The 13,862-nt window shown below is 51.8% G+C and overlaps 1 protein-coding gene across 3 annotated transcripts in view; it reads right to left on the bottom strand.

Moving 5' to 3' along the window:
• The window catches only part of NUMB (NUMB endocytic adaptor protein), a 109,761-nt gene that overhangs the window by 6,529 nt on the left and 89,370 nt on the right, over positions 1-13,862 (bottom strand). For all 3 annotated transcript variants that reach the window (XM_038765850.1, XM_038765851.1, XM_038765852.1), the window contains 4 exons: positions 13,442-13,516; positions 6,599-6,739; positions 3,335-3,539; positions 648-911 (listed from right to left, as the gene is read on the bottom strand). In XM_038765850.1, coding sequence (XP_038621778.1) covers positions 648-911; positions 3,335-3,539; positions 6,599-6,739; positions 13,442-13,516 — 685 coding nt within the window. The remainder of the gene's footprint in view (positions 1-647; positions 912-3,334; positions 3,540-6,598; positions 6,740-13,441; positions 13,517-13,862) is intronic.

Genomic DNA, 13,862 nt, shown 5'->3' with positions numbered 1-13,862 from the left:
GTCAATAAGGGAGGAGAAATAGCTTTGTCTGGCAGAGGAGAGGGCTGAGTTAAGGCAGGAAAGGATAAACTTGAAGTGAACGAGGTTGGCATGGTGTTTAGACTTTCGCCAGCAGCGTTCGGCAGCTCGAGCATAAGAGCGAAGGAGGCAGACAGTGGCAGTGATGCAGGGCTGTGGGTTAGTGGTGCGAGAGATCTCGTCTATCGCACTCCTGATCTCTCGCCCACATCCTGCCTCTGGCCTGAAACGCCTTCCCTCCGACAAAGACTCTCCCTGGCTTCAAAGCCTTATCGAAGGTTCATCTCCTCCCAAAGGCCTTCCCTAAGCGCCCCCTTTCCTCTTCTCCCACTCCCTTCTGCGTCGCCCTGACTTGCTCCCTTTATTCATCCCGCCCTTTCCCATCCCCACACCACTTCTGTCCACAGCTGTCACTTCTTTATGTCTATTAATGTCTGTCTCCCCGGCTCGAGACCGTAAGCTCGTTACGGGCAGGGAACGTATCTTCTGATTGTTGTAGTGCCCTCTCCCAAGCGCTCAGTACAGTGCTCTGCATTCTACGTGCTCAATGAACGCGACCGAATGACCGAGCGAGCACTTGTCGCATGCGGAGCGCCAGACCGAGCGCCGGGGAGAGTCGGTGCGCTTACCGGCGTTTTTCAGGGGGAAGTCGGTCTTCCTCTGCATGGTGGACGGCAGCTCGTTGATGCGGAGGGACAGCTGGCGCTTGAAGGGGGACATCTTCTGGCTGAGGACCGGGAAGCCGCGGAAGGAGCCCTGGCGGGCCAGCTGCTCGATGGGCGCGTGGCGCCGGGGGATGGCGTGCGGGTTGGGTGCCTCCCTCTCTCCGCCGGGCGACGTGGGTGAGGACGGGGCGGGGGCTGCGCTCCCCTGGGTCTTCGCCTCAGCCTCTGCTGCGGGGGGGGGATCGGACACAGTCAGCGAAGACGATCGGATGAATCGCCTCGGCCGTCCTGGACTTCCGAGCGCTTGGTCCAGCCCGTCCACATTCGCGACACCGCTCAAATCTGCCCTTTTCCTCTCCACCCAAACCGCTACCACGTTAGTTCAAGCACTCCTCCTCTCCCGCCTGGATTACTGTATCGGCCTCCTTGCTGACCTCCCGGCCTCCTGTCTCTCCCCACTCCAGTCCGTACTCCTCTCTGCTGCCCGGATCAATTTTCAACTAAGACGTTTGGTGCGTGTCTCCCCACACCTCAGGAACCTCCGGGGGTTGCCCATCTACCTCCACATCAAGTAGAAATTCCTCATCGTCGGCTTTCAAGCCCTCCACCATGTCGCCCCCTCCTACCTCGTCACCTCGCTGCTCTCCTACTCCAATCCAGCCGGCACGCTTCTCTCCTCTCATGCCAACCTTCTCAGTGTGCCTCCATCTCATCCATCTCGCCACCGACCTCTCCCCCATGTCCTGCCTCTGGCCCGTATCGCCCTCCCTCTTCGTATCTGACAGACGATGACTCTCCCCTCCCTCAAAGCCTTATCGAAGGCCCGTCTCCTCCAAGAGGCCTTCCCCGACTAAACCCTCCTGTCCTCTTCTCCCACTCCCTTCTGCGTCACCCGGACTTGCCCATTTATTCATCCCCCGCCTTACTCGCACAGCCCTTAAATCCCTCTCTGTCATCTGATTTATATTAATGTCTGTCTCCCCCTCTAGATTGCAAGCTCATTGTGGGGAGGGACATAATGTGCCAATTTATTGTTTTATCGTCCTCTCCCAAGGGCTTAGTACAGTGCTCTGCACCCGGTAAGGGCTCAATAAATACGACTGACCGGCTGACTGTCCCACTTGGGGCTGACAGTCTTAATCCCCATTTTCCAGATGAGGGAACTGAGCCCCAGAGACGTGAAGTGACTTGCCCAAGGTCACACAGAAGACAAGTGGCAGAGGCGGAATTAGAACCCGGGTCCTTCTGACTCTCAGGCCCGGGCTCTAGCCACTAGGCTACGCTACGCTACGCTGGGGTACAACAAGTTGATCAGGGTTGACACAATCCCTGTCTCCCATGGGGCTCGCAGCCTGTGAATCGTGGCTCCCAAGGGCCTGGGCGGCAGAAGGACCCGGGTTCTAATCCCGGCTCCGCTCCTCGGCCGCTGTGGGACCTGGGGCAAGTCGCTTCACTTCCTCTGGGCCTCGGTTCCCTCATCTGGAAAATGGGGAAGAAGCCAGTGAGGTCCACGTGGGACAGGGACCGTGTCCAACCTGATCGGATGGAATCTACCCCAGCGCTCGGTACTGTGCCCGGCGTGCAGGAATAATAATTGATAATCATAATGACTGTGGTATCGGTTAAAGCGCTTACTACGTGACAGGCACTGTACACGGCAAGAGCTTTCCTAATACCATAAATAAAGAAAAAAAAAACCAGAGGCTCGGTTTACGGGGTAAATTCCAATGAGCTTCAGTGCAGAAAACTCAGGAACTCAGAATCAATCAATGGTAATTAATGAGCGCTTACTATGTGCAGAGCATTCATTCATTCAATCGCATTTATTGAGCGCTTACTGTGCGCAGAGCACTGTACTAAGCGCTTGGGAAGTACAAATCGGCAACATATAGAGACGGTCCCTACCCAACAACGGGCTCACAGTCTAGCGTGTTGTTTTAAGCACTTGGGAGAGTCCACTACAGCAGAATTAGCTGATGCGTTCCTTGCCTATCACAACGTGGTCACAGTCTAGAGGGGAGGCCACCCATCCATAGTGGTATTTATTGAGCGCCTCCTTTGCACAGAGGACTGTACTAAGCACTTGGGAAGGTCCACTCCTGCAGAATTAACCGACGGGCTTCCTGCCCATAATGCGCTTATGTTCTAGAGGGGATGCCACCCATCCATCCATTAGTGTTATTGAGCGCTTACTGTGTGCAGAGCACTGTACTAAGTGCTCAGGAGAGTCCAATCCAGCAGAATTAGCAGCCACATTTCCTGCCCAAAGTGAGCTGTGGGTCTAGAGGAGATGCCGCCCATCCATCAGTAGTGTTTATCGGGTGCCCCACGCGCTGGGCTCGTTGTGGGCAGGGAATGTGTCGGCTTAGTGTTGTGTTGTACTTTCCCCAGCGCTTAGCACAGTGCCCCGCACACAGTAAAGCGCCCAATAAATCCGACCGAATGAATGAATGAGTCCACTCCCGCGGGATTTTCCCTGTCCCTAATGAGCTTACAGTCGAGAGGGGAGGTCGCCTATCCAACCAATCGTTGGTATTTGTCAAGCCCGCGCCGTACTGAGCGTCGGGGAGGGTCCGTTCTAGTGGAATCGGGCGAGGGGCTCCCCGGATTCCGCGGCCACGAGCCCGCCCCCGGGGCGGCCCGCCGGGTACCTCTGCTGTTGTCCTGGGCCTGGCGGAGGGCCTCCTCCCTGCCGGCCTGCTCCGTGGCCGTGCTGACGCGGAAGGAACCCTCCCGGGTGAAGGTGGTCCGGCTGGCGTCGTAGGTGGCAGTCACCCCGCACTCCTTCTCCCGCTTCTGCTTCCGCTCCAGGCAGGCGGCGAAGGCGCAGCCCACCGCGTGGCTCAGGCGCTCCCCCTGATCGGGAACACACACCACGCTGGTCCTCTCCAGCCCGCTCACGCCGCCAGGACCGGGTTCGAGTCCTGATGGCGAGCCCGGGGGGTGGGGCGACGCTTTTTCCGGCTAGGGGTGGCGTTATTTTTGCTTCCCGGGAATGACTGGGGACGGTGAGGGGCAGCGTGGCCCGTTGGTTAGAGCCGTGTGACCCTGGGTGAGTCACTTCGCTTCCCTGGGCCTCAGTTCCCTCATCTGGAAAATGGGGGAAAATGAGTGTGAGCCCCCTGTGGGGACGGGGACCAGATTCAACCTAATGAGCGTGCATCTACCCCAGCACTTCGCTTCCCTGGGCCTCAGTTCCCTCATCTGGAAAATGGGTGAAAATGAGTGTGAGCCCCTGGGGGGACGGGGACCAGATTCAACCTAATGAACTTGCATCTACCCCAGCACTTAGACCAGTGCTTGGCACGTAGTAAGTGCTTACTATTCTTAGTGCAGGCCTGGGAGTAGGAAGGACTTGGGTTCTCATCCCAGCTCTGCCGCTTGTGTGACCTTGGGCAAGTCCCTTCACTTCTCCGGGCCTCGGTTCCCTCCTCTGGAAAATGGGGGTTGGGTGAAAATGGGTGTGAGCCTCTGGTGGGACGGGGATTGGGTCCAGCCTAATTAACCTGCATCTATCCCAGTGCTCAGAACAGCGCCTGGCACAGAGTGAGTTCCCCCCAAGTTACAAATACCACCACGATTGCTGGACCCCCGTTTGACAGATGAGGGAACCGAGGCCCAGAGAAGTGAAGTGACTTGCCCAAGGTCACCCCAGCAGACGAGGGGCGGAGTTGGGATGAGAACCCAGGCCTTCCGACTCCCTCACTGCTCCTCGACCCGAGAGAAGTGAGAAGAACAGAACGCACACAGTAGGAGCTTCACCGTAACTGCCCACGGTGCAACGTGGTGGGCATCTTCAAGCCTCGAAAGCACACACAGGGGCTGAGGAAGTGTCATTTGTTCGGTCAATCATATTTACTGAGCGCTTACTTAGTGCAGAGCACTATAGCGAGCGCTTGGGAGAGTACGAACCCACGATAAACAGACACAGAACCAGCCCCTTCCCCGTCCCGAGTCCCCAGCCACGACTGCCGTCTTAAGAGAGAGCAGATTTGATCTGCCCTCCTCAAATCGGATTCCACACTTAGCACCTTGCCTAAAAACGCGAGGACTCTTTCATTCGAATCTCTCCGTAGGGTCTACGAAAGCTTGCCGTGTGTTAAAACCACGGTAATGATGGTACTCATTGAGCGCTTACTATCTGCCAGCACTGTTCTAAGCGCTGGGGTGAATATCAATCAATCAATCAATCAATCAATCGTATTTCTTGAGCGCTTACTATGTGCAGAGCACTGTACTAAGCGCTTGGGAAGTACAAATTGGCATCACATAGAGACAGTCCCTACCCAACAGTGGGCTCACAGTCTAAGAGGGGGAGACAGAGAACAGAACCAAACATACCAACAAAATAAAATAAGTAGGATAGAAATGTACAAGTAAAATAAATAAATAAATAAATAAATAGAGTAATACAAGTTAATTAGGTTGGACCCAGTCCCTGGCCCACGTGGGGCTCACAGTCTTCATCCCCGTTTTCCAGATGAGAGAACTAGGGCCCAGAGAGGTGAAGCGACTCACCCCAGGTCACACAGCAGGGCCGGGATTGGAACCCAGGCCCTTTTGACTCTCAGGCCCGGGCTCTGGCCACTAAGCCATACGACGTTACTGAGGAAAACCCTAATTTTTTAATCTCCCCGACTAATCGGGAAATCCCTGAGGGCAGAGGATCACATCAACCAACTCTATTGCGCTTGCCCAAGCGTTTAGCTCAGTGCTCTGAGCCCAGAGTCTCAATGAACAGTACTGACCGACTGACTCTGTTACGTTCGCGCGATGACAATTTCCACAGCACTAATATTTAAAAAAGATTATTCTACTCTCATTTTCTCCAAGGGCAAGTTGGAAGGTTAATACTTCTGCTTAGTCTAAAAGAAACACTAGCTCAAGAGAATGTAAAACCCCTTCTGCGATTAAGTTTATCCACAGTGGCATTTTGAGGGCTTCCCGTGCACGGGGCACTGTACTGAGCGCTTGGGAGAGTCCGATACAAGACTTGGGTGACCGACTACATTCCGATTGCCAACTTTTCCAACTTCCTGGATGGGTCGCCGAGCTTTCCGGATGTAAGGAAGTGGAAGGACAGCCGATCTAACCCGGAAGGGTTTGAGGAAATGATGGCGAGGAGAACGCCCCTTGAAGTGCGTTCGGAGCTAAAGTTCAGTGGTGCTAGGAGAGTAAATTCTCTTCATGGGGCGAACAAAGAGAGTAAATCCAAGCATAAAGGGGACGCAGCAGGGGGTGGGAGAAGAGGAAACAGGGGCCTAGTTGAGGAGAGAAAGATCGGCTAAGTCGCGGTCCCCCTACCCTCGATGCTAGTGGCCTAAACTTGAGACTGATTCTTTTCTTCACCTTTCCCTGGCAAATCTGAGAAGCAGCGTGGCCTAGTAGAGAAAGCCCAGGGCTTGGGAGTAAGAAGGACCCGGGTTCTAATCCTGTCTCCTCCCCCCTATCTGCTGGGCGATCTTAGGTGAGTCACTTCTCTTCTCCGGGCCTCAGCTCCTTCACCTGTAAAATGGGGATTAAGGCGGCGAACCCCTCGCGGGACGTGGACTGTGTCCATCCTGGCTATCTTGTATCTTCCCCAGCGCCTAGTCTAGTGCCGGGCCGGTTGTAAGCGCTTACCAAGTACCACAAAAAATAAAAAAAACCCCTCCTGGAGATATTGAAGAGGCGTACTCAGCGCTGGGGTGGATACGAACACGCAGGGTGGGACACGGTCCCTGTCCCACGGGGGGCTCACGGTCTCAATCCCCATTTGCCAGAGGAGGGAACTGAGGCCCGGGGAATTGAAGTGACTTGCTCGAGGTCACCCAGCAGAGGAGTGGCAGAGCTGGGATTAGAACAGGGTCGGGGGGCAGGGGACGAGGGGCCTTACGGGAGACCCCCCCCCCCCCCCCCCCCCCCGCAACACTCACTGTGTCCTTGACGGCCATGAAGCAGTGACAGATCCAGCGCCGCGTGGTACCGTCACGGCAGATGTACGAGAAGGCCCGATCGAAGTTCCGGTCTGGGGCGCAGAAAGAAACCTTCTCTATTGTCTGATCGACTATGAGGTCCTAGGAGGAGAAAACCACAAGAGGCAAGGATTTTATTAGGAAACATCCGTAGCTTTACATGTCTGTAGACAGATTAACTGACCGTCATCTAGACTGTAAACTCAGCCGACCGCATTTTTGGAGCGCTTACTGGGTACGGGGCTCTGAACTAAGAGCTTGGGAGGGGACAACTCAATCCCCTTGCCCCCTCCTACCGCACTTGGCTACTCACCTACTATAACCCAGACTGCACACTTGGCTTCTCCGGTGCTAAGCTTCTCACTGTCCCTCGATCTCGTCCATCTCGCCACCGACCCCTGGCCCACGTCCCACCTCTGACCCGGGAAGCCCTCCCTCCTCAAATCCGACAATGACTCTCCCCCGCTTCAAAGCCTTCTCCTCCAAGAGGCCTTCCCTCACTAAGCCCCACTTTCCTCTTCTCCCACTCCCTTCCACTTCACCCTGACTCGCTCCCTTTATTCATCCCCCCTCCCAGCCCCATAGCACTCACGTCCATATCTGTAATTTCTTTATTTCTATTAATGTCTGTCTCCCCCTCTGGACTGTCATTGTGGGCAGGGAATGTGTTTGTTATATTGTTGGGTTGTATTCATTCAATCGCATTTATTGAGTGCTTACTGTGTGCAGAGCACTGTACAAAGTGCTTGGGAGAGTACAGTCCAACAATAAACAGACACATTCCCTGCCCACAACGAGCTGGCAGTCTAGAGGCAGGGAGATAGACATGTGGACATAAGCATTGTGGGGTGGGGCAGGGCAGAAGGGACCGAGAAAAACTCTAGATCGCAAGCGTGCTATGGGCAGGGAACGTGTCCGCTAATGCCAACCTACTCAAAGTACCTCCACCTACAAAAAAGAGTTTCCCCGCTCCTCGAGAACCTCCTACGGTTGCCCATCCACTTCTGCATCCAACAGAAACCGCTCACCGTTGGCTTTAAAGCCGTCCATTCCCTTGCTCCCTCCTCCCTCACCTTGCTGATCTCCTCCAAGAAGCCTCCCCCAATTTAGCCCTAACTCCCTCTTTTCCCAGATTCCTTCTGGATCGCCTTGACTTGCTCTCTTTATTCATCCCCCCCCACCAGTCCCACACCATTTCTGTCCAGATCCATCATTTATTTCTTTCTATTCACGTCTGTCTCCGCCTGTAGCCCGTCAGCAGGGAACGTGCCTACCAACTCTGCTATACTGTACTCTCCCAAGCACATAGTACAGTGCTCTGCACACAGTGAGCGCTCAATAAATACGATCGATTGATTGTATTGTCCTCTCCCTAGCACTTGGTAGGTGGTAGGTGCACACAGAAAGTGCTCCAAAAACTACCACCGGCTGATTGGTCTCCATTAACATTTCACAGTAACATGTTAAAAGGGAAATCAGTTTTCCAATCAATAATTATAATACTAATAATTAAGGTACTTGTTAAGCACTTACTATGTGCTGAACGCTGGGGCAGATAGGAGTTAATCAGTCCCTGTCCCTCATGGGGCTCACAGCCTTAATCTCCATTTTCTAGATGAGGGAACTGAGGCCCAGAGAAGAGAAGTGACTGGCCCAAAGTCACACAGCAGACGGGGGCAGAGCCAGGATTAGAAGCTGGGTCCTTCTGACCTCCCAGCCTCCGGGCTCTACCCACTAGGCCACAACTGCTTCTTCAAGAAATTAAGCCTCCTTCCCTCTAGTTCTGTCTGCTATGGAAATGAAGACAATGATTAAATCATGGATAATTCTTCCTTTTCCATCCCGAATTTAAGTTGGCTTCCGTGTTAAACCTACTGAGTACCCTCCCACCACCACCTATCAATCAATGCTATTTATGGAGCACTTGCTGTGTGCAGGGCTCTGTGCTAAGCGCTTGGGAGAGGACAATACAAGAGGGTTGATAGCCACGTTCCCTGCCCACAGTGAAAGATGGTCTAGAGGGGAGACAGACATTGATAGAAATTATCAGTGGCATTTATTGAGCACTTATTGTGTGTAGGGCACTGTACTAAGTGTTTCGGAGAGTCCAACACAACAACAAATAGACGCAGTCCCTGCCCATAACCAGCTTACAGTCTAGAGGGACTGTAAGCTCCTTGGGGGAGTCCAATACAACAGAGTTGGTAAGTAAGTTCACTGCCCACCGTGATCTTATCGATCCATCAATCAATGGTATTTATTGAGCGCTTTCTGCGGGCAGAGCACCAGACTAAGTTGGTGAATACGTCCCCATCTCGCGAAGAGCCCCTTCAAGACTGTGAGTCCACTGTTGGGTAGGGACCGTCTTTATATGTTGTCAACTTGTACTTCCCAAGCGCTTAGTACAGTGCTCTGCACACAGTAGGCACTCAATAAATACGACTGAATGAATGAATGAATGAAGAGCTGACAGGGTAGAGAGGATCTAGCTTCTCCACTCGGGAATTTACATAAGATGGAGCTTAGGGTAAATCCCTCTGGAATTCAACTCCGTAAATACCCCCAGCTTCATGATGAGCACATCTCCCACTTGCCCGACAGAGCGTTCACTACGGCTTTTACGGCTCTGAGCGAGCCACGTGACATGGAGTCAAAACCACGGCGTAGAGCCTACAGCACAGGCCTAGGAGTCCGAAGGACATGAGTTCTAATCCTGGCTCCGCCGCCAGTCCGCTGTGTGACCTAGGGCAAGCCACTTCACTTCTCTGGGCCTCAGTTACCTCACCTGGAAAATGGGGGCTGAGATTGGGAGCTCCTCATGGGGCAGGGACCGTGAACCGACCTAATTTGCTTGTATCCACCCTGGCGCTTAGTGCGGTGCCTGGCACATAGTAAGCGCTTAATAAATACTACAATTGCTACTATTAACTACTAAAAGCCAAAGAGATTCTCATCATCATCATCAATCGTATTTATTGAGCGCTATGTGCAGAGCACTGTACTAAGTGCTTGGGAAGTACAAATTGTACTTAAGTACAAAAGTACAAATTCTCATCTATTTCTTCACCCTCACTCTCCCAGAAACAAATTAACAGAGACCCGCTCCCATCTGTTCTTCACACGGCTTATAGATTACTGCCAATTCCTGCCAATTGATTATATGATTGTTTGTTCTCGTCCCTGACCGGGTATCAAAGCAGAAATAATCGGCACCCTTTCTTTTGCTATGAAAGACGGGCATTACTTTTTGGTCTCATTTCAGTATTTGAGAATATGTTTTTTCTGGTATCTGTTCCGCACTTACTAGGTGTCAAACCCTGTCCGTTCATTCATTTCAATCGCGTTTATTGAGCGCTTACTGTGAGCAGAGCACTGTACTAAGCGCTCGGGAAGTACAAGTTGGCAACACATAGAGACGGTCCAGCACTGGGGTAAATACAAGTTAATTAAGTGGGACCCAGTCCCTGCCCCACACGGGGCTCAGAGTCTGAGGAGGAGGGAGAACAGGTACTGAGTCCCCATTTTACAGTTGAGGAAATTGAGGCTCAGGGAAGTGAAATGCCCGGCCCAAGGACACTCAGCAGGCTATCCCGGCTCCACCACAAGTCTGCTGTGTGACCTTGGGCAAGTCACTTAATTTCTCTGAGCCTCAGTTACCTCGTCTGTAAAAATGGGGATTAAGACTGTGAGCCCCACGTGGGACAACTTGATCACATTGTATCCCCCCCGGCGCTTAGAACAGTGCTTTGCACATAGTAAGCGCTTAACAAATGCCATCATTATTATTATTATTAATGGCAGAGCCCGGGATTACAGCCCAGGTCCTCTGACTCTCAAGCCTGGGCTCTTTCCCACTAGGCCACGCTGCTTCTTTTAACTGCCTTTTTGTACCTCTTGCAAACCCTGTCTCCTGTCTGCCATTCCCTTTCCGGACCTCGTCCCCTACACCGTTATGTTCTGCTTTTTGATTTCTGTCACTTCGGTTCTTGGAACAATTCCAGTCTTCAGCAAAATGGCAGCTCACTTCCCGCTTGTTGGGCCTTCCTACCTTGTTCTTGGGTTCCCAAACTGTTTTTTGGACGCATGTTCAATTCACTCCCGGACATGGGCTCCATTAGATCCATCCTATCAGTACCCTAAACTGGTTGAAATCTGCTTTCCTCCAGCTTGTTTCCTTGGGCTTGTTGATTTCTCCTTTGCATTTTCCTAGGATCCTCTCTCGACTGGGAGCTCCTTAAGGGCAGGGGACGTGTCTACCAACAAAGTAGACTAAGTACTGAGAGCTTGGAAATGGACAGAGCAGCAGAATTAGCAGACACGTTCCCTGCCCATAACGATCTTCTCCCAAGTGAGACTTTTACACTGTGAGCCCACTGTTGGGGAGGGACTGTCTCTATATGTTGCCAACTTGTACTTCCCAAGCGCCTAGTACAGTGCTCTGCACACAGTAAGCGCTCAATAAATACAATTGATTGATTGAAGTGCTCAGTCCAGAGCTCTGCACATAGTAAGCGCTCAATAAATCCCTTTGATGGATGGATTGTGGTCACTTTTTACCTGGGTCTCTTCACTTCTAAATCCTCCACTAATAATAATAACAATAATGATGGCATTTATTAAGCACTCACTATGTGCAAAGCACTGTTCTAAGCGTTGGGGAGGCTACAAGGTGATCAGGTTGTACCATGGGGGGCTCACGGGCTTAATCCCTATTTTACAGATGAGGTAAGTTAAGTGACTTGTCCAAAGTCACACAGCTGACAAGTGGCAGAGCCGGAATTTGAACCCATGACCTCTGACTCCAAAGTCCAGGCTCTTTCCACTGATCCATGCTGCTTCCCTATGCTTCTGGGTTTAAGAGTGGTAACTCTGCGCCAGGACAAAATATTTTTCATCACTTTTATATCTGAAAAAAGATGCAAAAACATCTGCGCCTACGGCAGCTGCCCGACCTGGAGGATAGAGCCTGGGCCTAGGATTCGGAAAGACCTGGGTTCTAATCCTGGCTTCGCCCCATCTTTTGGGAGGTAAGTCCTTTCGCTCATGGCACCTCAGTTCCCTCATCTGGAAAATGGGGATCAAGACCGTGAGCCCCATGGGGGACGGGGACTGCGTCCACCTTGCTTGGCTTCTATCTTCTCCAGCGCTCAGCACGTAAGAAGCATTTAGCAGCCACCACAAATAAAGATATTTCCTTTTGAAGAGAATTTAGAAGAGGTGCGAGTACTTGGCTCAACAGCCAAGCGCAATTCGGAGGGGAAATCTCTGATCGGCGAGCAGGAGGTAGCTTTGCTTTGCACCCCAATTTTTAAGCATCCACCCCTCTAAAAACGCTTTGGGAATCCAAACTTCGTTAGAGAAGAATACAGAATTTGGCACATAAACCCAGAGAAATGACTGTCAATTTTACAAGCATTTTTTGATCGGTGCGATTGAAGGAAGGCCCGGGAGTCAGAAGGAGCTGGGTTCTGATCCCGGCTCCGCCACATCACTGTTGTGCGACCTTGGGCAAGTCACTTCCCTCCTCTTGGACCTCAGTTCCCTCCTCTGTAAAATGGGTTGAAGAGTGCAAGTTCCAGTGTGGGACAGGGAGTGTGTCCAACCTGATTCATTCGATCTATCCCAGAGCTCAGAAGAGTGATGGCACACAGTTAGTGCTTAACAAATATCATAATAATAATGATGATATTTAAAAAAAAATTTCCCCTTAGAGCAGGTAATGAATAACTGAACTGGTTTCAACCCTGCTGAATCGGTCCCTTGGAGAATTGGACCTTGAACAGAAAGGAAGGCTGTGCCGTGACAAACGCAGTCAAGTGGGGAAGCAGTGTGGACTGGCGGACAGAGCCTGGGTCTGGGATTCGAATCCCCGGCTCTGCCATCTGCCATTTCCCAAGTGCTTAGTGCCGTGCTCGGCACACGGTAAGCGCGAGAAATACGACTGAATGAATGCCGTGTGACCTTGGACAAGTCACTTTACTTCCTCTGTGCCTCAGAGCCCTCCTCTGTAAAATGGGGATTAATAATGATGATGATGATGATAATAATGATGATGCTGATGGTATCTGTTAAGCCCTTACTATGTGTCAAGCACTGTGCTAAGCGCTGGGGTAGATACAAGACACCCCGAGCAAGTCTCTTAACTGCTGTGTCCCTCAGTTTCCTCATCTGTAAAATGGGGAGAAAATACCCATTCTGGCCTCCCATTTAGACAGGGACTGGGCCCGGACTACCCCAGTGCTTAGCAGAGTTCCTGATGCGAAGTAAGCACTTAATACCTCTGACCTTTGGATATTTGCTAAAGTCCCCCACTCCCATAGTACTTACGAACTTATCTTTAAATCACTTATTATAAACTGTTATTTTTATTAACGTCCACCTCCCTCTCTGGACCATAAGCTCATTATGTACTCTCCCGAGCGCTCAGACCAGTGTTCTGCCCAGGATAAGCGCTCAAGCTATACCGTGGATTGATTTGATCGACACTAATTATTCAATCTGATCATGGCCGGGGAAACCCAGGCCACCCTCAGAGTGTGGCTGAGTAGAAAGAGTCCGGGTTTGGGAGTCAGAGGACGTGGGTTCTAATCCCGGCTCCGCCACATGTCAGCTGTGTGACTTTGGGCCAGTCATTTCACTTCTCCGTGCCTCAGTTACCTCACCTGTAAAACGGGGATGAAGACTGTGAGCCCCACGTGGGACAACCTGAACACCTTGTATCTACCCCAGTGCTTACCCCAGTAAGCACTTAACAAATACCATCATTTTTATTAACGATCCCGTTTAAACCCCAATCCATCTGACCTTAGTCTTTTCATCCACAACGCGGAGTCCATCTGCTGAAACCCAAAGGACTGCTTTCACTGCCTTCTTTCCAGTCTTTGAAGAGGAGACAAGAGAGACACACAAACGCATGTCACGTCAGCAAATGCTTTGTTGCCTCCCGGGGTAAACACCCAACTCTGCCTTCCGAGAATTACGACACCACGGGCCGGGGTCGGGAGGAGAGAGACCCGAAGCCAGAGACTCAAACCAAACTGCCAAAAACATTCAAGGAGAACCAAGCCAAAGATTTTAGAAATGCAATGCACAACAATTAAGGCAGAATTAAGTAAAGGGGAAAGGGACGGGGTGAGGGTGGGGGGGCGGGGAATCAAAACCGGGTTTTTTACGTTCGGTAAAAAGGCAAATAATTCAGTCCTGGATTCTTCGCCCAGTTCCGAAC

This window comes from Tachyglossus aculeatus, chromosome 23 (assembly GCF_015852505.1).
Source record: "Tachyglossus aculeatus isolate mTacAcu1 chromosome 23, mTacAcu1.pri, whole genome shotgun sequence".
Lineage (NCBI taxonomy): Eukaryota > Metazoa > Chordata > Mammalia > Monotremata > Tachyglossidae > Tachyglossus > Tachyglossus aculeatus.
This window is presented reverse-complemented; position numbering and strand designations above follow the sequence as displayed.